This window comes from Sporobolomyces koalae (assembly GCF_050403365.1).
Source record: "Sporobolomyces koalae JCM15063 DNA, S_koalae_JCM15063T_v1_ctg1, whole genome shotgun sequence".
Taxonomy (NCBI): Eukaryota; Fungi; Basidiomycota; class Microbotryomycetes; order Sporidiobolales; family Sporidiobolaceae; genus Sporobolomyces; species Sporobolomyces koalae.
In genome coordinates this window covers 37,342-54,851 of record NW_027481770.1, presented here as the reverse complement: position 1 = coordinate 54,851, position 17,510 = coordinate 37,342, and the positions used below count along the sequence as shown (strand labels likewise).

Genomic DNA, 17,510 nt, shown 5'->3' with positions numbered 1-17,510 from the left:
AATCAAGGTCAGGGTTAGAGCCTAGTGCTCTGTCCTATCTGAGTCAGTCTTCGGATTGACGAAAGGTAAAACAGGTGTAGATTAATAGCTGATAGCAATACCAGTATGACAAGACAAGACATGAACCAAACGAAGCCGCAGCAAGCTCGACACTGCTTCGAGCCAGAACGCGCGCCACAAACGGATTCTGCCCGAGAGGCACTTTTGAAAGAGGAGAAGACAGAGAGCTGCGATCTCGACCATGCACAAGGACTGAGCCCATTGAATATCGACAAATAATATACATAGATTGCGAAAGTGTACAGCTCGTAGGCATTCTAATCCTCTTGGTTGGCAAATTTGGACCCTTTGCGATCTGGCAGAGACGAAAGCTATCAGTTGCCCTCTCTGTCGAGCATACGAGACGAGAATCCTGGTACTCACATCGGTGACCGTACTTGAAGAAAAGGAAGGGGAATGGAACGATTGCGAGCAGCAAAAACGCACAAAGCGTGAGAGCCCAGTTGTTCCCGAGTCGCCTGAACATGAAAGTAGTGAACAACGGGAACGCAGCCGCAAACGACGAGCGCATGGCAGAGTTCGCGGCCATTGCGGATGCTGCCGCAGGTCGGTAGGCATCGACTATTTCGGGAGCAGGCGTTCCTGTCAGCCAGCTCATTCTCGGCTTTTGCTGAAAGAGCTGCCTCACCTAGGTAGATAAAGACGCTCTGGTACGAGAACAACATGCCGGTACCGAACCAGATCGTCGCGACCATCGGAACTATCCAGTGCACCGAGGGCTGTGCGGTCCAGGCAAACCAAAAGATCGAAATGGTACAGAGTACCGCGCCGACAATGCCTCGTCGAAGGTGCTCTTCGGGAGGTGGACGGCGTCCAAGCTGCTTGATTTTGCGTGCGTATTGCCTGACCATCAGACAGACATCAGTTCTTCGTGTCTGAATCTCGACAGCCCGAAACGTGACGCACTTTGCCCAGAATGGCTGACACATCCAGCCAATTCCGATACCGATCCCAAGGGGAACATAGCTAAGGCCAACATACTGCATCTCGACTTTTAAAAGTTAAGGATCAGCTACAGGGATGCGGCTAGACCAGCATAGAGGTCCCACTTACAGCCATACTCGCTGTATACGATGCCAAACCCAGAGAAGAAGGAGTACAGAATGCCGAGCAGGAGCGCGGTCCAGGTGCAGAGTGCGAGCGCCATAGGCTCTTTCGCGAGAAGCTCTGAGAGCGAGGATTGTCATCAGTCTCGCCCCTTTAAAGCCAGATATGCGACATGTACGCACCAAAGGGCTGCGTGCACGACACTTTGAGAACGCTCGCGATGGACCTTGTATCGAGCTCGATTGGCGCCTACCCGCATGCTGCGACGTCAGCTTTTGCGACGGAGCGTCCGTTTGAGGTCTCCGAAATGACAAGCTCACCTTGACATCGGTTCTACCAGACTTGCGCAATTGCTTCGCCTTGTTTTTGAGTACGACGGGCAAGAATGTCTCGGGGACAAACAGCACGAGTGCAGCCAGTTCACACACGCCCCACCCGATCAGGACGTACCAGGTGACGCGCCAGTTGGTATGCTGATTGATGAAGCCGGAGATGACGGGTCCAACCACGGGGCCAAGGAATGTGCTCGCGGAGAACATGGTGAGCGGCGAGCCGACTTCAGCCGGTCGGAAGACGTCTGCGACCGTACCGCCCGCGACACTGAGGAATGCCGCACCGCCAGCTCCAGCAAAGAAGCGACAAATAAGCAGCGTCTCGATGTTTTGACTTGCTGCTACTCCTCCTTGGAAGGCGAGGAAGCAAAAGAAACCGACGAAATAAATCGGTGCGCGACCATACCACTGCGAGAGCGGGGCGACAAGAAGTGGGAACAGTCCCATCGAGAGGACAAAGAGGGAAAGACCGAGTGTGACGACTTCGGGCGAGGCGTTGAACTCCTTTTCGACTTGCGGGTAGGTGAAGGCGATCATGGACGAGCACGATGTCACGCAGAATCCGCAACTGCTCACGATCGCAACGCACATCCAGCGCTTGAGGAGCGGCATGTTGAGCGGACTGTATATCATCCATCAGCACTTGGAGCTTGGTCGAGATTCGAAGAGAGGGGCGAGGAAACTCGCCTTAATGGATCATCCGGACCTTTCAGGCGGACGAGCGGTACTCCATTCTCTATAGCGACTCCGTCTTCGTCCCTCTCTATTGGTGGAGATCCGACCTCTGTCTTGGGCACGGCTGCTGCGATAACGCCTTTCTCCACATCACGACTTGCACTTTTCTCCTCTAGTTCGCTCATCGAAGCTCCTGTCATTGTCCGATCCGTCTTGAGAGAGTCTCGAGAGTGCGTCTCCATGAGCGGCGGTGGCTTTTCGCGATTTCTAGTTGAGTGATGAGCTCTTGCAAGTGGAGGCAAGTTGAGCGCCAGTCCCTACGAGGTGACACTTGGGCTGTCGTTACGCAGTCTGCACACTGTCACAGCGCCTAGATGTTGTTGAGCTGTAGGTGAAAGTGTTGACAGAAGTGGAGAAGGAGAAGTCGGCCGGCCGTTTTTCGACAGTCAGCAGCGCTCAGGCGCGGAGCGCGGCCGTCCCGCGGTTCGCCCGTGCACCCACCCTCTGCACGGGGTATACAATTTCCGACTCGCGCCGACTGCTCCTGGACGCTTTTGCGTTTTGCAGGGCTTCACCCAAGGATCGTAGATTCAGGAGAGACGCGGAGCAACCCTAGCATTCAAGTAAGCGCAAAGTCGCATAAATCTAGATTCGACGTCGACTTCAATGCCGGGCCCGGAGGTTCTGCGCACGCCCCGAATCCAACGGCGCGTCTCCTCGGATCATATACCACCTCATCACCGCGACAGGCGACAGAAGTCTGTAGCGAGTGCGATCAGAATATCTTACAAGATTGTGACAACAGGAAATACAGGAGCATCTCTATGGGTGATCACGCTGCGGGCCTCTACTGGTTGACCTTCTTGCTGCGACCCATACGCTTCTTCATCCTGTTGCACAACAACCGCCAGAGAAGCATGCGTCAGTATAGCACACAATCGAGAGGAGCTCGAGCTTGCGAACCTTTGAAGCTTCTTCGCGCTCATCTGTTTCGGAAGAGAGAGCAGGACATTGATCAGCAACTTCAGCATACACACCGGGACAGGAGAACGACGTAGCTACTCACTCTCGCTGCCATCTCTTCGAGTCGCTTCTTCTCCGCCTCGCGTTCCTTGCGTTCTTTCGTCGCATTTCGCTTACGTTCCGCTTCCGCGAGCTTCTCCTCCTTCATCTCTCTGCCAGTCAAGAGACAAGCTATGATCAGCAAACAAGGGTAGCAGTGCTCAGATGGAGCGAGCGAGTCCTCACTTCTCGAGTTTCTTGACGGCCTCGTCCTTCTTACGTTGCTCCTCCCTAACCCTCCAAGTCTTGTCCAGTTTCGCACCATCCTTCTTGCCGAGCTGAGTCCGGGTAGTCGCACTGTGCGACTGTTTCCACCACCTGCCGCTGACATTCTTCGAGTCGGTTGGAATGCCAGAGCCCGTCTCGATCGCTCCCGAAGTGACCGAGGGATCTGCTGTCTTCCATGCCGGCTCAGGACGTTCGTCCCACACGGGTTGAGGAACCATTGGTCTTGATGAGATTTCTGGCTTTTGCTTTCCCTTTTGATCAAGCGTGACCTTGTACGATCTCGCGGCTAAACGCGTAGGCGGGGTATTCGTGCGTGCAAGTTGTAAACGTCAGTTGGCTGACAGGGTCTGAGAGCTGTTGCGGGAGTGGAGGAATCGACAGCACAACGAAGTTCGGAACTTTTTCGCTGCAATCGGTCAACATTCACCAGGAATCCCGCATGATTGAAAATATTCTGTTTCATAAATCTCGGGGCAAAATGGGACAACGCTATTGCTACACACGCAGGGATTAACCAAGTAGATTTTTATGCTTCTCGCTCTGGCGACAACAGCTCGCCCAACCTTCTCACGACGACTCCGATATAACTTTCTCGCTGTCTCCAATTCGATCCTGCGCTCTGTTGAGACTGGTTACCAGAGAAAACCGCCGAGTTAGACGCCAGTTCAACGGGAGACGTGCCACGAGTCGACTTACGAGTTCGAGTCCGTTCAACCTCTCGGAAAGTCGCCGGAACTCGTACGCGAGGTTCTCCCTCAGTGTCGGCACGTCAAACGACGAGAGGTTGATCTGGTTGCTGCGAGCCTTGAGCGTGTCGGCGAGTCCGAGCCCAACATCTGGCCGAGAAGAATCGACGCGCTCCGGATCGAGGTAGAACGCGACATGTCGCCATAGGAGCAACAGTGCGAGTTCGAGGAGATCTGTTGAAGCTCCGGCTCAGCCCAAGTTGTGGAAAGGCAGGGTAGGCTGAATGAGACTCACGCAGAGAAGATGCCACCTGGAGGCGGTACTTTCGCTGCAGGGTTTGCAGCTCTTGAAGAATCCTGCCTCTCCGATCGCTGTTGTCCGAACCATCATCTCGCGGGAACTCGAACACCTGATCAATAACGACGAATATGAGTTGCCCACGTCTGTTCCGGGGAAAAAGCAGACGCGTGCGCACCTCTTCGATTTCGTCCAACGGTCTCGTATCAAAGTTTTCGACCATGTCTGCCAGGGTCTTGGCATCATTAAGTCGATCCTCGAGTGCTTGAGTGGTGTCGCGGAGGAAGGCCATCGCCGAACCGAGGTTTTGTCCTATATCGCGATGTATAGAAAATCAGTCCTACTGGAGATGGACGCAAATGACGTTTAGACTCACCCGCCACAGCATTTTCGCCCACGCGGGTCGAGGGCAGCAACACCGGTCGGAATGTAGTCGAACCAGCTCGCTTTGTCGTCGCCGAGCTTTGGTAGGTCAATAAGGCGGTCTGAAGGCTCTCGACGAGCGTGTCCACCTTGTCAGTGAAGATTGTGCCGTTGTCGCGCAAGGCCAGGACGAGCGTCTGGTCTTCCTCGCGCTCGGAATCGCTCGAAGGCGCGATTTGGGCCGTCCACTCTTGCGGGCCGCAAATCTTCGCCGAGAGTCCGACGAGTGCAGAGTGGAGCCCTCCGAAAGACGAGAATGTGGTCTGAGTGCGGTCAATATGGGTGTCAGCAGAGGAAGACGATGTTTTTAGACGGAACAACTGACGAGTTCTTCGTCCGAGACGGAACCTGAAACAATGGTGAGCAGCGTGACGATCAGGTGCGCCTCCCGCATAAGCGCGACGTTCTGAGTTGCTGCGCAGTCTTTCAAGGCGATCAAGAGATTCTCGCGCTGACCGGCGACGAAAGCGTGTGCTTGTCGGGAAGCTACAGTCGTCTCGGGACCAAAGGACACGAGAGTTCCGACCACTAGCTGAAGTGCCGGCAGCAGTAATTGATGGTGCCGTTCAGTCGTAGCAGGGAGGAAACCATCAAAGTCTGGGCACAAACCAGTACGGTCAGGACCGTGTGAAAGCGGTAATAATCGGGACCCTCGACGCGAAAGGAGAACTTACCCGTCGAAGACGACTCTGCAACGGGTCTCGTTTCAAGGTACTGGCAGCTCGCGAGACGGCTCAATAGCTCAGCTTGCAACAGTTTCTCGGCACCTTCTCGCGACGACGAAAGACGAATCAGGAACGAAACGAGCGCTTCGTACACATAGAGTGCGTTTAGCGATTCTGCGCGGCGTCAGAGTATACATTAGAAAACAGAGCGAGCGGGCCATCAAGGCAAAGAGGGGAGCGAGCTACGTACCAGGATCGGGTTGCAAGGCGTCTTGCAAATCAGCTTCCATATCCTTGAACGCGTTGACGAACGAAGAAAGGTATCCTTGCTTCGAGAGAATGGCCAACACCTTCGACAAGGCCTTGCCCTCTTCTGCAACGGCTACGATCGCATCGAGCGCCGTGAATGCCACCGTCCGCCACACTTCGTGCCCAGCAGCAGCATCTCGACAGATGATGGGCAATAGCCGGTCGAGAGCCGAAGCAAAGATCGTCAGGTTGCCCGTCTCGAGCGCGTTCTTTTTGGCGCCCGATCTGCGCGTGCCTCCGACGGTCGAGAGACCATCGAGCGAGAGGAGATCGTCGTTGAACGACGCGACGCTCGCCGAGTCCACATCGACGTCGGCGAGGTTCTTCGCGAGCGCTGGTGAGAGGGCAGCGACCTTGGTCGAGTATTGGATGTAGTTGAGGAGCACCGTGTACAAGTTGCCGCGCACGATTGGGGACACACCAGGTTGCAGAATGGCCTGGAGCACGAGTCGGAGGATCGAGTGTAGCCGTTCAGGAGAGACTGATTGGATCGCCTCGCCGCTCTCGACGTAGAGAATGTCGATCCCTTCGTCGCGCAGTTTGGTTGAGAGGAGAACGGCGGCGCCTGAAAGCAGCTCGCTGATGGCAGCGTCCATCTCCTGGGCGGCTAAAGGAGGCAGAATAGCGGTCATGAGGTCGAGGAGGAGAGACTGTACTCCTTCAGAGGGCAGGAAGCGGAAAGACTTGGCGAGCACGATGTCGAGCAGGTTGCGCCACGACCGGAGGGCGAGGTAACGTGCCGACTGAATCTCACGACGGTGGTTCTCGACGACCAGGGTTTCGACGATCGCGCGCGTCTCAAGCTTCGCTTCCTCTTGCTGAGCTGCGCTGTTGAGCATGCCTCGGTTCTGAAGTTCGCGCTTGGCAGCTCCGATCAAGGCGAGGAGAGCGGCAAAGTCGTATACCTCGCATCCAGTCGAGTCGAGCTTGAGGCAGGAGTCGAAGTGAAGCTCGGCGAAGAGATGGAGACGGTGCTCGATCGGCGTAATCGAGTCGATCCAGGCGAAATCGAAAGAGTGGAAGATCTCGAGCATTCGCGGCAATGTCTGGGCGACTCCTCCTCCATTCTCGTATGCGATCGACGGATCCTGCGTCCCGGCTTCGAAGAGTCCCGCTACAAGCTCTTGCGCGCGTCGGACATCGTTTCCGGACGTGAGCACACTCAGCTCGAGCGCTGTCGAGTCGAGAAGCCATGCTTGAGACTGCAAGATCGCGCAGACAGCAGAGCTCGACGTAGTGATTTGAGTGTTGTCGCTGTATTGAAGAGAACCGAGAGGTCCTTCTGAAGCCGAGGGTACAGGGAAGGGGAGCTTGCTAGACTGGGTGAGGAAGAACTGCTCGCGGTTACGCAGGTACCGGGAGAGAACAGCCGAAGTGTAAGGATGAAGACAAAGTTGACGGATCAGCAGGTAGGATTTCGAGGCAAGAGTCGGGTGCCGAGCAAGCAGCGAAATCTGGTACATGAAGGCAGCTTGTCGTCAGAGAAGAACGCTCTCGCAAGCGGCAACTAGAGGGGTAATGCTTACCGAGGCTTCAGTCTCGTCATCGGAGACGTTCTGCGTGAGAAGCTCGAGCACGACGTGCAGGCTCGTGCGCCTAGTCTCGGAAGCGGCAGGGTCCTCAATCTCCATGGACTCGGGCCGACCCTTCGCGTCAAAACCGAGCAACAGATGCGCCAAATTGGGAGCAGATCGGTCGGTGCGAGTGTTGGCAAGGAAAAAGTCGAGGATCGAGGACCTGATTGCTCGGCGCAAAGCGCTCGGGTCTTCTTCGCCGCCTGCCGATTCTTCGATCGAGGGAGAGTCGAGCTCCGATTCGGGAACGTCTTCATCAAGTCTCTGTACGAAGGCTTCCTGAATGCGAAGGGTTTCCGGCGAGGCTTGTAGAAGGCCGACAAGCCGATTGAGTTTTGACCGGCTTTGATCAGGGAATTTCTGCTGAACATCGAAGAAGGGCGAATCGGCAACGAGCGCAAGAATCTGGACAGCTAGAAGTGCAATCTCTTCTTGCTCGTCACAGGCGACCAGGAGGGCGATCTGTACGACAACTTCGGAATGGTATAGGAACGACTGGTCGATCGGTTGAAGACTCTTGAGACGGGCGAGCTTTTCCGGTGTCAGCGAGACAGAAGATTCTGAGAGTGCTGGGAGGAAGACCTCGAGGAACGGCGCCTGGATCTGGAAGGTTCGGCGGATGATCCTGAGACAGCGGAGCATGCACGAGGCGAAGAGGGGAGTACCGGCGACGTTGTTGGCGACAGAGTCAAGACCAGCCGTGACAATCGTGAGGATGGTGATGAGGAGAGGGCTACCGCTCAAAATGCGGGTAAGGGTGTCGAAGCCGGGATGGAGAGTGACTTGAGCCAGTTGAGCTCCGTCGGTATCTGTTCCTCGAAAGCGCGCATAAGCTTCACTGCACTGACGAGAGAGCAAGAGGGAGGACTCACTACGACCTCCTGCAGCCGCCCATGCGAGGAAAGGACCGAGATCGAAAGAAGCGAGAGTCTTTTCGACGAATTCGAGGCATTTGTCCGTAATCTTCCACCGCTCACGAGGATCCTGATACTCTCGTTGACCCGTCTTCAAAAGCACGTCGTCAATGACAAACTTGATGTAGGGCTCGACACCTGGAGCACGATTCGGTGCGCCTAGAGTGTCGGGGATCGTGTTCGAGTCCAGATCGGACCCTCTCTGAAGCGCAGTCGCAAGTGATGGCGACAGGCTTGAAGCAAGCGGTGACGATCGAGGCGCATGAACGAGTGTGTTGAGAAGCGAGACGAAAGCGGTCGATTCCGGGTAGACTTTGTTGGGAGCTTCAACCTCTTCCAGCTCGGTCATGATACCCCCGTCGATAGCGGAAGGCTCAGGTACGCGCATACTCATGCCAAACCCGCTCGACGTGCCCAGCACTCGAGGGTCCGAAACGGTCCAGGTTGGCAGAATCTGGCTCTGCTCGAGTGCAGCCCATGTCCTCCGCGCGACCTCGACTCCGAAGGATCCTCCAGGGCGCGAGAAGGCATTGATTGCGCCAATCAAGCTCGCTTTGAGGTCGATAGGCACGGAGCGACCCGTGAGCGCGAACAAGGTGGCGATCGGTCGGTGTCGTTGGTTGTCATACAAGGTAGCTCGCGCCACGTCAGAGTACAGGACAACCTGCTCGAGGAGATGAATGAACGAGCGCAGGAGCGGGATTTCTTCTGGTGGGATCTCCCCGAGCATCCCTTCGTGGTGCGTGGCAAAGTCCATCGGTCGATCGGGAAGGTTGTTGAGGTAGAACTCGAGAGCGCCAAACAATGCCGACCACGAGCAGGTTGAAGATGCCTGTTGACGAGAGTTGGCATCGCCGCTCGACAGGAACCCGAAAGCATAAGTCGCGCTGCGTGGGCCCGAAGCAAGCGACGCGAGCATTTCGTAGTATGCTCGCATCATGCCCGCCGGTTTGCATTCGGCTCCCCACCGCAGGAAAGCTGATAGGCGAGAGTTGATCGGGTTCGGTTCAACTGCTGAGGAGCTCTCGGAAGCGATGGCGGTTTCCTCCCAGAATTTGAGGCCGGCATCTGGCGAGTTGCGATAGATGGCGGAGACGAGGAGGAAGAACGCTTCAAGGTCGTGCCGGGGTTGACGAGCTTGTTCAGACTGGTTTCCCGATCGTGACGAGCGCAATCCACCGCCGCGATGCGAAGTCGACACGACGTCCTCCTCGCGGTTCCGAAGTTTGCGCAGAATCGAAATACGGTTCGTGATGACTTCGACCACGAGGATTTCGACTTGTTCCGTCACGTAATCCTGGAACCAAGGTTCGACGGATGCATCCGGACCGCCGAGAGGCTGCAACTCGGCTCCAATCGCACCCCATCTCTCAGCGAGCTCGTTGTCTTCCCATTTGTGCGCCAAAACTACCCGACCCAAGAACGAGAACACGCCGGCATCGACTGCCTGCCACGTGAGCTGGTCAATCGAATCGCCGCCAGCGGTGTCAAAGTCGGCAACATAGCGGGATGCTGATTCGAGGAAAATGGACCACTGCAGCTGAGTGACAGCTTTCAGGTGCGGGATCGTCCACGAGGAACTAAGATCGCTCTTGACACGCTGGACGAAAGCCTTGTTCGTGAACAGTGGGTACAGTTGCTCGGCTGCAGCTTCGTCAGAAGTGTCAAGTGCTGCGAGAAGGGCGGCGAGGAGGTAGATCGCTGCCGAATCATTCTGGGTCGCTGTCTGAAGTTGGCGGACCAGGAGTTGAATGGCGTCGGGGGACAGAGTGCGGCTCGCGCCGATCAGGAACAGGAGTTGGGCGATCAGGCGACGTTCCTCCTCGAGGCGGTAGATTCGGAGCTGAGTCGTCTCATCAGAGAATGGCGAAGAGGACGAGGAAGGTTGGCCTGCAGGCACGAGGGCGGATTGGGATGCGACTGGTTGGCGCAATTGAGTCCGGAGTTTGTCGGCACTCTGCTGATTCGCGTCGAGCGCGTTGATGATCTTCTCGACCCAGTTCCCGGCGTCTTTGTCTTGCCCTGACCGACTGTGGGTCAACTCTTCCGCCTCGCGTTCAAACACCCTCTGGATCCCGCTCGCTGCGAGTCGCTCGTCGGCCGAGAGTGCTCCCCTCCAGATCGCCTGCAGGCACAAGACGAGCGATGTTCGCTCGTCAAGATGCACGAGCAAGCCGCTCTCGGCGCGGCCGAGTCCCGCGCGAGGTTTCGCGTTGATGCCGTACGCGACGAGAGACGCTGCGAGTTCTTCCGACAGGTCGAGCGCATCCGAGAGCGCAAGGATGTCCTTGACGAGTGCGGGTCCAGCCGGGTAGGACGATCCCGTAGCGACGTAGGTGAACGAGCCTGTGGAGCAGTTTGTGGATGATGAGAATCTCGCTTGCTCTCGTCGCATCTCGAGAGGAGTCCAAGGTCGCGCAGGTCGCGCTGAGCTAGACGCACCTTTCTCTAGCTGCTGTCGTTGCGCCTGGTTCTTCCCTGGCGTGTCGAGGAGCTCGAGAAACGCTGGGCGTGCTCGCTCGAGTTTGACTTGCAGTTTCGAGACCGCCTGCGAGTCCTGCGGCGGTGGTGGGTTCGCCAAGATCGTCTCCAGGTACGTATGGAGCCGACGGAAGCGATCCATCGTGGGGTATCGAGATTCGGCAAAGTTGAATGAGTGACTTGAGCGAGATCCCGAAAGTCTCAACTTTAGCTAGGCCTTCTCGCTTCTCGCCCCGACGCAACTTTCTCGTCCGCGTCCAAAGTGCAGCGTAGTGACTCCGAATTGGTAAAGACTTATACAGAGTTCTGAACACAAAGCAACAAAATGACACTGCGCGCTTCTCAAAGGTAAATACTATTAAACAGGCGGGATTGTCAGTTGTTGGCAGACCTGAAAAGACATGAACCGTCAGAGTGACTGACCTCAGGGTAATCGGATTGACACTAGCGTCCGTCGCCAGCAATTGCTCTGTCGCGGTGCAAATTTCGTGTTAGGCACTAGATTCGATCTGAAGTGAGCAGGCTTGAGAGCTAACCTTTGCTGAGGAAGTCGAGGGGCATGTTGACGAGGTGTCCTCGCACCTGGTCGAGTTGTTCCTACAGTTCCAAAGCCAAAGCCTTTAGCGTCCACGGTCTCTGCAGAGCTGTCTGCTTGCCGAAACTCACCTTGATGTACTGCACGGGCATGTCGGCACGGGCAACATGTCCAACCTTGGATTTGGGCACGTAGTCTGCGATCCTCAGGACCAGAAGGTTAGTCTGTACCCAGACTACTTCGAAAGAGGGAAGGTCGCGCGTTACCTTTGTACTCTTTCCACGTCGTGATTCCCGCGGCAGGCACGCAACGGAACACGTTCGCGAATGCTTCGCTGTTGCGTTGCGCGTTCCCCTTCCACAGCGCTTCGAGCTCGGGCGACAGGGGGTCAAGGACGATCTCGTCTTCTGGCGAACCGATCTCGTCAACGTTCGGAGTCCCGACCATCCTCATGGCCGGAGTGACGGGCTCGACATCTCCCGCAGGACAGAATTGAGGCGGAGCAAGACTATATTTGCACCTCGTCAGGAAGCTGGTCACGAGTCCGGTAGGGTATTGAGAACTCACCCAAGATGGTTCTTGAAAAGCTCTCGACGAAGGTTGGCGGCGAATCGAGCAGCGAGGTACTGTCGCGACGTGTCAGTTTCAGACGCGCTCAAACGACAAGGTGGGGCAAGGCTCACAGGCTTGCCGTCCATGCGGGACTCGATCTGGTCTCGATCTCGGTAAATACAGGCGATCTCGCTGTCGTTCGAACCGAGCATGGAACGGTCGTTGATGTTGGCAGAACCGAGAATGACTACTCGGTCATCGGCAATGAGCAGCTTTGAATGAATGTAGAGCTCCTCCGTCACGAACGCATTGCGCTCCGACTCTTCGCTTCCGACCCACTTCTCGTCGAACAGACTACCCGTTCCCTTCTGGGCGTGGTGAGCGACCGAATCGCTGATCTTCTCGTCCGGATGATCGGCTTGCTCGAAGCGTCGAACGATCTGTTCGGCTTCCTCGTACGTGTCGGGCAAAGGAAGTTTGATTTCGTTCGCCGCAACTTGTTCCTTCGTTCGGGCTTCGTCGCTGATTGCGGCTTGTTCTCCTCCACGTTGAGGCACCGCGATCAGTACCTCCTTATTCTTCCTGAGCTCGTCTTCGGAAGCATCACGACCAAGTTGCAATCTGGGAGGACGCAACCGCGTCAGGATTCCTTATCGTAGAGTCAAGGAACATCACGAACCGAGCAAGAGCGGCTTGAGCTTGATACCACGTGACCCCCGACCTCTCTTCCATGCGTTTGATCCGATCTGAATCGTGGTTGATGCGGTCGTACGATCGCAGGTTGTAAAACGAGATGTACTCGTCCGGGTTGACGCCAGCGGCCCGAATTTGCTCAAAGATGTCCTCGATCGACTTGAGCTGAGCACCGAGGATCGCGAGAGTTCCGCTTGACCCTTTCGCCTGGATGTCTCCAGCAAATCCAGGGACAGCCGGAATGATGATAATCACCTGGAACCGTTTCTGACTCTTGGCGGCACTGACGATGCGCTCGACGAGGGCTAGTCCGATCTTGTTCTGCACCGGGGACTTTTTCGCGCCCGTCGTCGTGATGAAGAACTGGTTTTCAATGTAGATGCAGTGATTCGCTTCGAGAATCACTTGACGGTACGCGTTCTGGATCGAGTGCTCGGTGAGAATACCGTGCGACCAGTCTGCGGAGCTGCGTACAACCTGCATGTTGACGGTGCCTTCACGCGTCGGGTGTCCAGCAGGGGGTTCTTGTTTGTGCGTGAAGAAGTGAGCACCGATCTCGGCAAACTTTTCGAATCGAGGGTGACGAGCGATCGCAGGCTGTGGGCGCTCGTCCGGGTTGACGACATGAGGGAACGCGAGAGCCGGGAAGCGATGGCTGTGTTTGTACTTGAGGTGCTTGACAAAGTTCCAGCGCTCAACGAAATGTTGCGCAATGTCAAAGACAACCGGACCCTGGATCATTGAATGCACGTCCTGCCACGGCATGCGCGCAGTCTCGAGACGACTCTGTTGATTCGAGACCCAGTGGTCGACAGCTTGGAAGTCTGTCAACAGCAGCCGCTCGTCAGCCAACTCCAAACGCCTTGATCCGGCTAAACGAGACGCACCCTGTACTCGAGCGTTGTTGTAGTCTTGTCCAGGGAACAAGACGCGAGCAAAGTCGGTCGGGTGAACGTCGGAGAGAGGGTGCGTCCTCGTGTCCCAGCGGCCGAAGCAGAGGTCGAGTCCACCGATTGTCGCAAACGTGTTGTCGACAACGCAGACCTTTTCGTGGTGGCTCCAATAGAGCGTCACTTCTCCGCCAAGATGGTCCGGGTGGCGCATGACGCTGATGTTCTCGTGAAGGTCTCTATCATCACAACGTTGCTCAGAAAATTCGGAACCAGAGAAGTTGCCAATTTGGGACCGACTGACTCGAGGAAATGCTTCGTGTGTGCAGAGGACATGGTCATACTCTGGGTCACCTCCTTGTAGACCATGACGTAGACCTTGACTCCCTCTTCAGCCTTGCGTTTCAGCAAACGATCCAAGCGCCATTCCTCGTGTTTCGCTCCGGGTCGGCGAAGGTAGAGCTCTGGACTCAGCCACCTGATAGTGCGAGACAGGACTCAGTTACCGAAAAGGGCGATTTCCAAGGCGTGGAAGATACGGACCAGTCGAGGATCCAGATTGTCTCTTTCGCATTGTCGAGGAGTTCACTCAGAGCGTAAAAGTAGTCGTGACCGCAATCGTAGCTGATGGACAGCGAGGTTCAGATACGACTGGAAGGTCTCGGGATGGGAAATTGATCTGATTGAGCTCACAACTTGACGAGGTTGCCGTCGCGGGGTCCGGCAAAGCTGTTGTAAGGGTGCTCGTCCCGGATCGCTGCGAGAGCATTATCGATCTCTTTCTCACTGAGACAGACAATCGCAAGTGTCAGCAACTGGTCAATGCAGGAAAGGGGTAGGGAAAGAGGCACTTGCTGGCTCTCGTCATGGCGGTGGTCGGGGTTCACAGCGTCTGTGCGGGTCTGGTTCATCAGCGCTCGCCTTATCTTGGGCGTTCAAGCGAGTCGTTCTCACAAGCGACGGATTCTTTGAATCGATCGAGCCTCCCAGGCTGCAGTTCCAGATCAACAGACGTCAACTTGGCACACGATGACGATGCTTCTTCAGGTGGGGAAGGGGTCTTACAAGCTTGTCCATAGATTCCGTGAGCTTGTTGAGTTTATCCTTGAACCGCGACATGACGTTGCCGGTCTCGTAACTCCGTGTGGGGGTGAGAGGTGAGGTTAAAGAGCCGATATCGGGGACAGTACTAATCTTTGCCCCTTTCCAGTACGCTCAATTTCCCGTGAGCAATATCCCTCTACGCGTGTCGGACGCTAGAGCGTCCGAGGGAAGTATACTCAAGCAATTTCAATGACAAGCGTCATCAATTACAGAGTATTTCGGACCCAAAGAAACAAACCGTTCACGATTACGAAGGAGTCGAGAGCAAAGCTAGGATCAAAGCAGCCGCCCTTGCGGGCATTCTGACCGTCAGGGCACTTGAGCCTCTTCAAGCTCGGCGAGAGCACGTAGTAGGCTCTTGCGGACGAAAGACGTGAGGACGAGGGCCGTCGAAAGGCTCGTGAGGAGTGAACTGTCGAAGGTAGCTCAATCAGCGTCCCGACTAGTACGACATGTTTACCAGAGAGGGCCAGGCTTACATCTTGAAAGTTGAGCTCTTGCGCTCTCTTGGCAAGCGCCCACTTGATGTCGTCCCACGCTTCCCAGTCCTTGCGAGGCTTCCTACCCTGTTGGAACCCAATCTTCTTCCAGCATTTGCGAATTTCCCTTCCTCCAACGAAAGGGAGAACGAGTCGAACAAGCTCGAGCGCGCGCTTGACGTCGCGCGACGCTCCTGCCAGAGCGAGCGAGAGGAGTGAGTGCTTGGGAGGCGGCGGTTGGTAAGGGTCGCGACTGCCACAGTCGATACTAGCACCCTCGAATGGGGAGCCGGGAGGACACTCGGAGATGAAGTGCTGTGCCAGCTCAACTTGATTGAGGAGGATGGAAAGATGAGCGGCCGTGAAACCGCGGGAATTGCGCTCGTCTGGCACCGCTCCCTACCATCGAAAAGTAACGTCAGTTAAGTTTGTGATAGCTGGGAGAGCCAACATGATGATCCTACGTGGTCGAGCAGCCATTCGACAAGGATCTTCTCATTGCGCTGAACGCAAATGTGCAAGAGTGTCTCTTTGCTATCCGCGTCGAGATCACTGTTCACGAGTCGCGAGGTGTTTTCGTGTTTCGGAGCTCCAACCACGTTCTCCTTGCTCATTGACAGCGTAGTGTTTCCGGTAGATTCAGACGCTGCCTCGGTAGTTACTTGCGCTTGGGCTTTCGCTTTCGCCTTGGCTCGCTTCTTCTGGCCTTTGCTCAGCTTGACAGTTCCTGCACTTTGATCTCCGACGCCACTGTTGCGCAGCCTTCCGATCTCTGCGACGGCTTCGCGCCCTCCCGTCAACCACTCACCCCCGTTCGGATCGACGCCGTCTTCATAGATTCCGCGCTTGATGACATCGGGGTTGCCAGATCTCGCTGCATCAAAGACGACACAACGTTTCGCTTGAGCAGTTGCGAGGCGTTCGAGGGCGACGCGGGCGGCTTTGTCCTCGTCAGCGGTCTTCATTGCGACGCTGGTCGCCTTTTTCGCCTGACGACGCTTCTCAGCTTCCTTTGATTCTGAAAATACCACCGTGATAGAGGTGCCTTGGTCAGCTGGTCTTGAAAAGCAAAGGTGAGCTGAACGCGATACCTCGTTCTTTTGCTTCGGCTTGGACCTTGTTGCGTGCCAAGCGCGCCTTTTCTTCCTCTTCTTTCACTTCCTCCGAAGGGAGACGAGGCGCCGCTTGGTGTCCCTGCCTTGAATCCGAAGCCTGTGAGTCCTGAGAGGCTTGAAGCTCTCGAGGGTTGCCAGAGCTGTCGCGAGCATCCGATTGAGAGTCGCAAAAGTCGTTTGCGTTTTCAGCCGAACGACCCCGGCGCTCAGCGTACGAAGCGCGAGAACCGCTTCTTCCGGGGACGACCCCGTGCAACAGCCAGAAGACGTATTCCTCCACTTTATCGTTTCGCCACGGATTAGCAAACGCGGCTCAAACTTGCGTGATAGGAAAAAGAGCGAAACTCGCCGGCCATCTGAGCATCAAATTCGTCTGCAGTCAGCCCTTCGTCGTCCGAATTGTGGCGCACGCCGCATGAGAAACAGAATGGATTGTCGTTGTCGTCGTCGCTGTGTTCCGCGTCATAGGCTACGGCGCGTAGTAGCTCGAAATGATCGACGAGTCGCTCGTAAGCCACGCTGATCTCTTTGAACTTGGCTTGCGATTGTACAGAATTATCGTTCCTGCAGCATGAGAAAGAACATGAGTGATCGAGCGGGGCCAGCGAGTCTCTTGGTGCCGGACCTGTCACTGCAGAAGCAAAAGTCTTGAGCGGAGTTTGCAGCGTCCCCTGTCAGCTGCGTGTAAGTATGCTCACGGATGATGCTCCCTAACGAGATCCATGTAGGCGCCCGTAACCGTCGAAAGGGACGCGCCTGGATCGCAGCGCACGACAAGTCAATATGGTTGGAACGCTACTCGACAGGCGTCGTGCACGAGAAAATGAAGAAGGATGAACCTGGCTCGACCTCCAAGGTCGCCTGCGCCTCGACAAGAGAGACTCGAGGCATCTCGCGGCTGCCGATCGTGGTACAGCTCGACCTGTCAGGATGTTACCGCCGACAAGAATCCGCTCAAGAGGCTCACGATCTGGTTCAATGTTCAAGCGGATGTATGCGTATATCCACCAGGCGACAGACGCGCGTGGATGATCCGAGCGAGACTGGCAAGCGAGGGCAGAAGAGAGAGGGCTCTTAGCGTCGACGTCCGTTTGTTCGCCCCTACTTCAGTACCTGGCTCACACACGCTTCGCAACTCCGCGGAGCAGTGTCCGAAGCGTACGACACGAATCCCTTCCGCGCGCAAGCAACAGGAGCTAGTGGCCGAGTTTTAGCTGGACACCGGTTCGTGCGTCAAGACCCCTGAAATTTTCTTTCTTCTCTGTCGCAATTCTCGCCAATATGCCTGCCACTTGGGTCCTCAGCAACATCTCGATGGAACTGCAGCACAAGACGATCCGAGGGGCTCGGGGAGAGAAACAGCAATCTTTTCCGATTCAGTCGACGCG

At 55.9% G+C, this 17,510-nt stretch overlaps 4 protein-coding genes across 4 annotated transcripts; all 4 read right to left on the bottom strand.

The window, feature by feature from the left end:
• Positions 1 to 317: 317 nt before the first annotated feature.
• On the bottom strand, positions 318 to 2,356 carry JCM15063_003179 (MFS transporter; the record flags this gene model as incomplete). The annotated part of the gene is made up of 8 exons (XM_076675100.1): positions 318 to 355; positions 424 to 621; positions 689 to 903; positions 967 to 1,051; positions 1,114 to 1,227; positions 1,290 to 1,356; positions 1,428 to 2,061; positions 2,127 to 2,356. 8 exons carry the CDS (start codon positions 2,354 to 2,356, stop codon positions 318 to 320), a joined length of 1,581 nt encoding a protein of 526 aa, XP_076537184.1.
• A 605-nt stretch (positions 2,357 to 2,961) lies between these two features.
• Positions 2,962 to 3,622, bottom strand: JCM15063_003178 (CGR1 family protein; the record flags this gene model as incomplete). Its single annotated transcript, XM_076675099.1, has 4 exons — positions 2,962 to 3,004; positions 3,078 to 3,100; positions 3,181 to 3,289; positions 3,363 to 3,622. 4 exons carry the CDS (start codon positions 3,620 to 3,622, stop codon positions 2,962 to 2,964), a joined length of 435 nt encoding a protein of 144 aa, XP_076537183.1.
• Positions 3,623 to 3,930: 308 nt separating this feature from the next.
• On the bottom strand, positions 3,931 to 14,543 carry JCM15063_003177 (uncharacterized protein; the record flags this gene model as incomplete). The annotated part of the gene is made up of 25 exons (XM_076675098.1): positions 3,931 to 4,032; positions 4,101 to 4,324; positions 4,386 to 4,500; positions 4,567 to 4,700; positions 4,765 to 5,074; positions 5,137 to 5,408; positions 5,486 to 5,650; positions 5,727 to 7,239; positions 7,312 to 8,168; positions 8,232 to 10,619; positions 10,716 to 10,933; positions 11,178 to 11,223; positions 11,291 to 11,351; positions 11,421 to 11,485; positions 11,556 to 11,797; positions 11,857 to 11,915; positions 11,973 to 12,462; positions 12,521 to 13,358; positions 13,422 to 13,663; positions 13,729 to 13,902; positions 13,968 to 14,048; positions 14,118 to 14,210; positions 14,280 to 14,316; positions 14,379 to 14,415; positions 14,490 to 14,543. The coding sequence occupies 25 exons, from the start codon at positions 14,541 to 14,543 to the stop codon at positions 3,931 to 3,933; spliced, it is 8,817 nt and encodes a 2,938-aa protein (XP_076537182.1).
• A 313-nt stretch (positions 14,544 to 14,856) lies between these two features.
• On the bottom strand, positions 14,857 to 15,972 carry JCM15063_003176 (uncharacterized protein; the record flags this gene model as incomplete). The annotated part of the gene is made up of 3 exons (XM_076675097.1): positions 14,857 to 14,940; positions 15,008 to 15,406; positions 15,472 to 15,972. The coding sequence occupies 3 exons, from the start codon at positions 15,970 to 15,972 to the stop codon at positions 14,857 to 14,859; spliced, it is 984 nt and encodes a 327-aa protein (XP_076537181.1).
• Between the last annotated feature and the right edge of the window lie 1,538 nt (positions 15,973 to 17,510).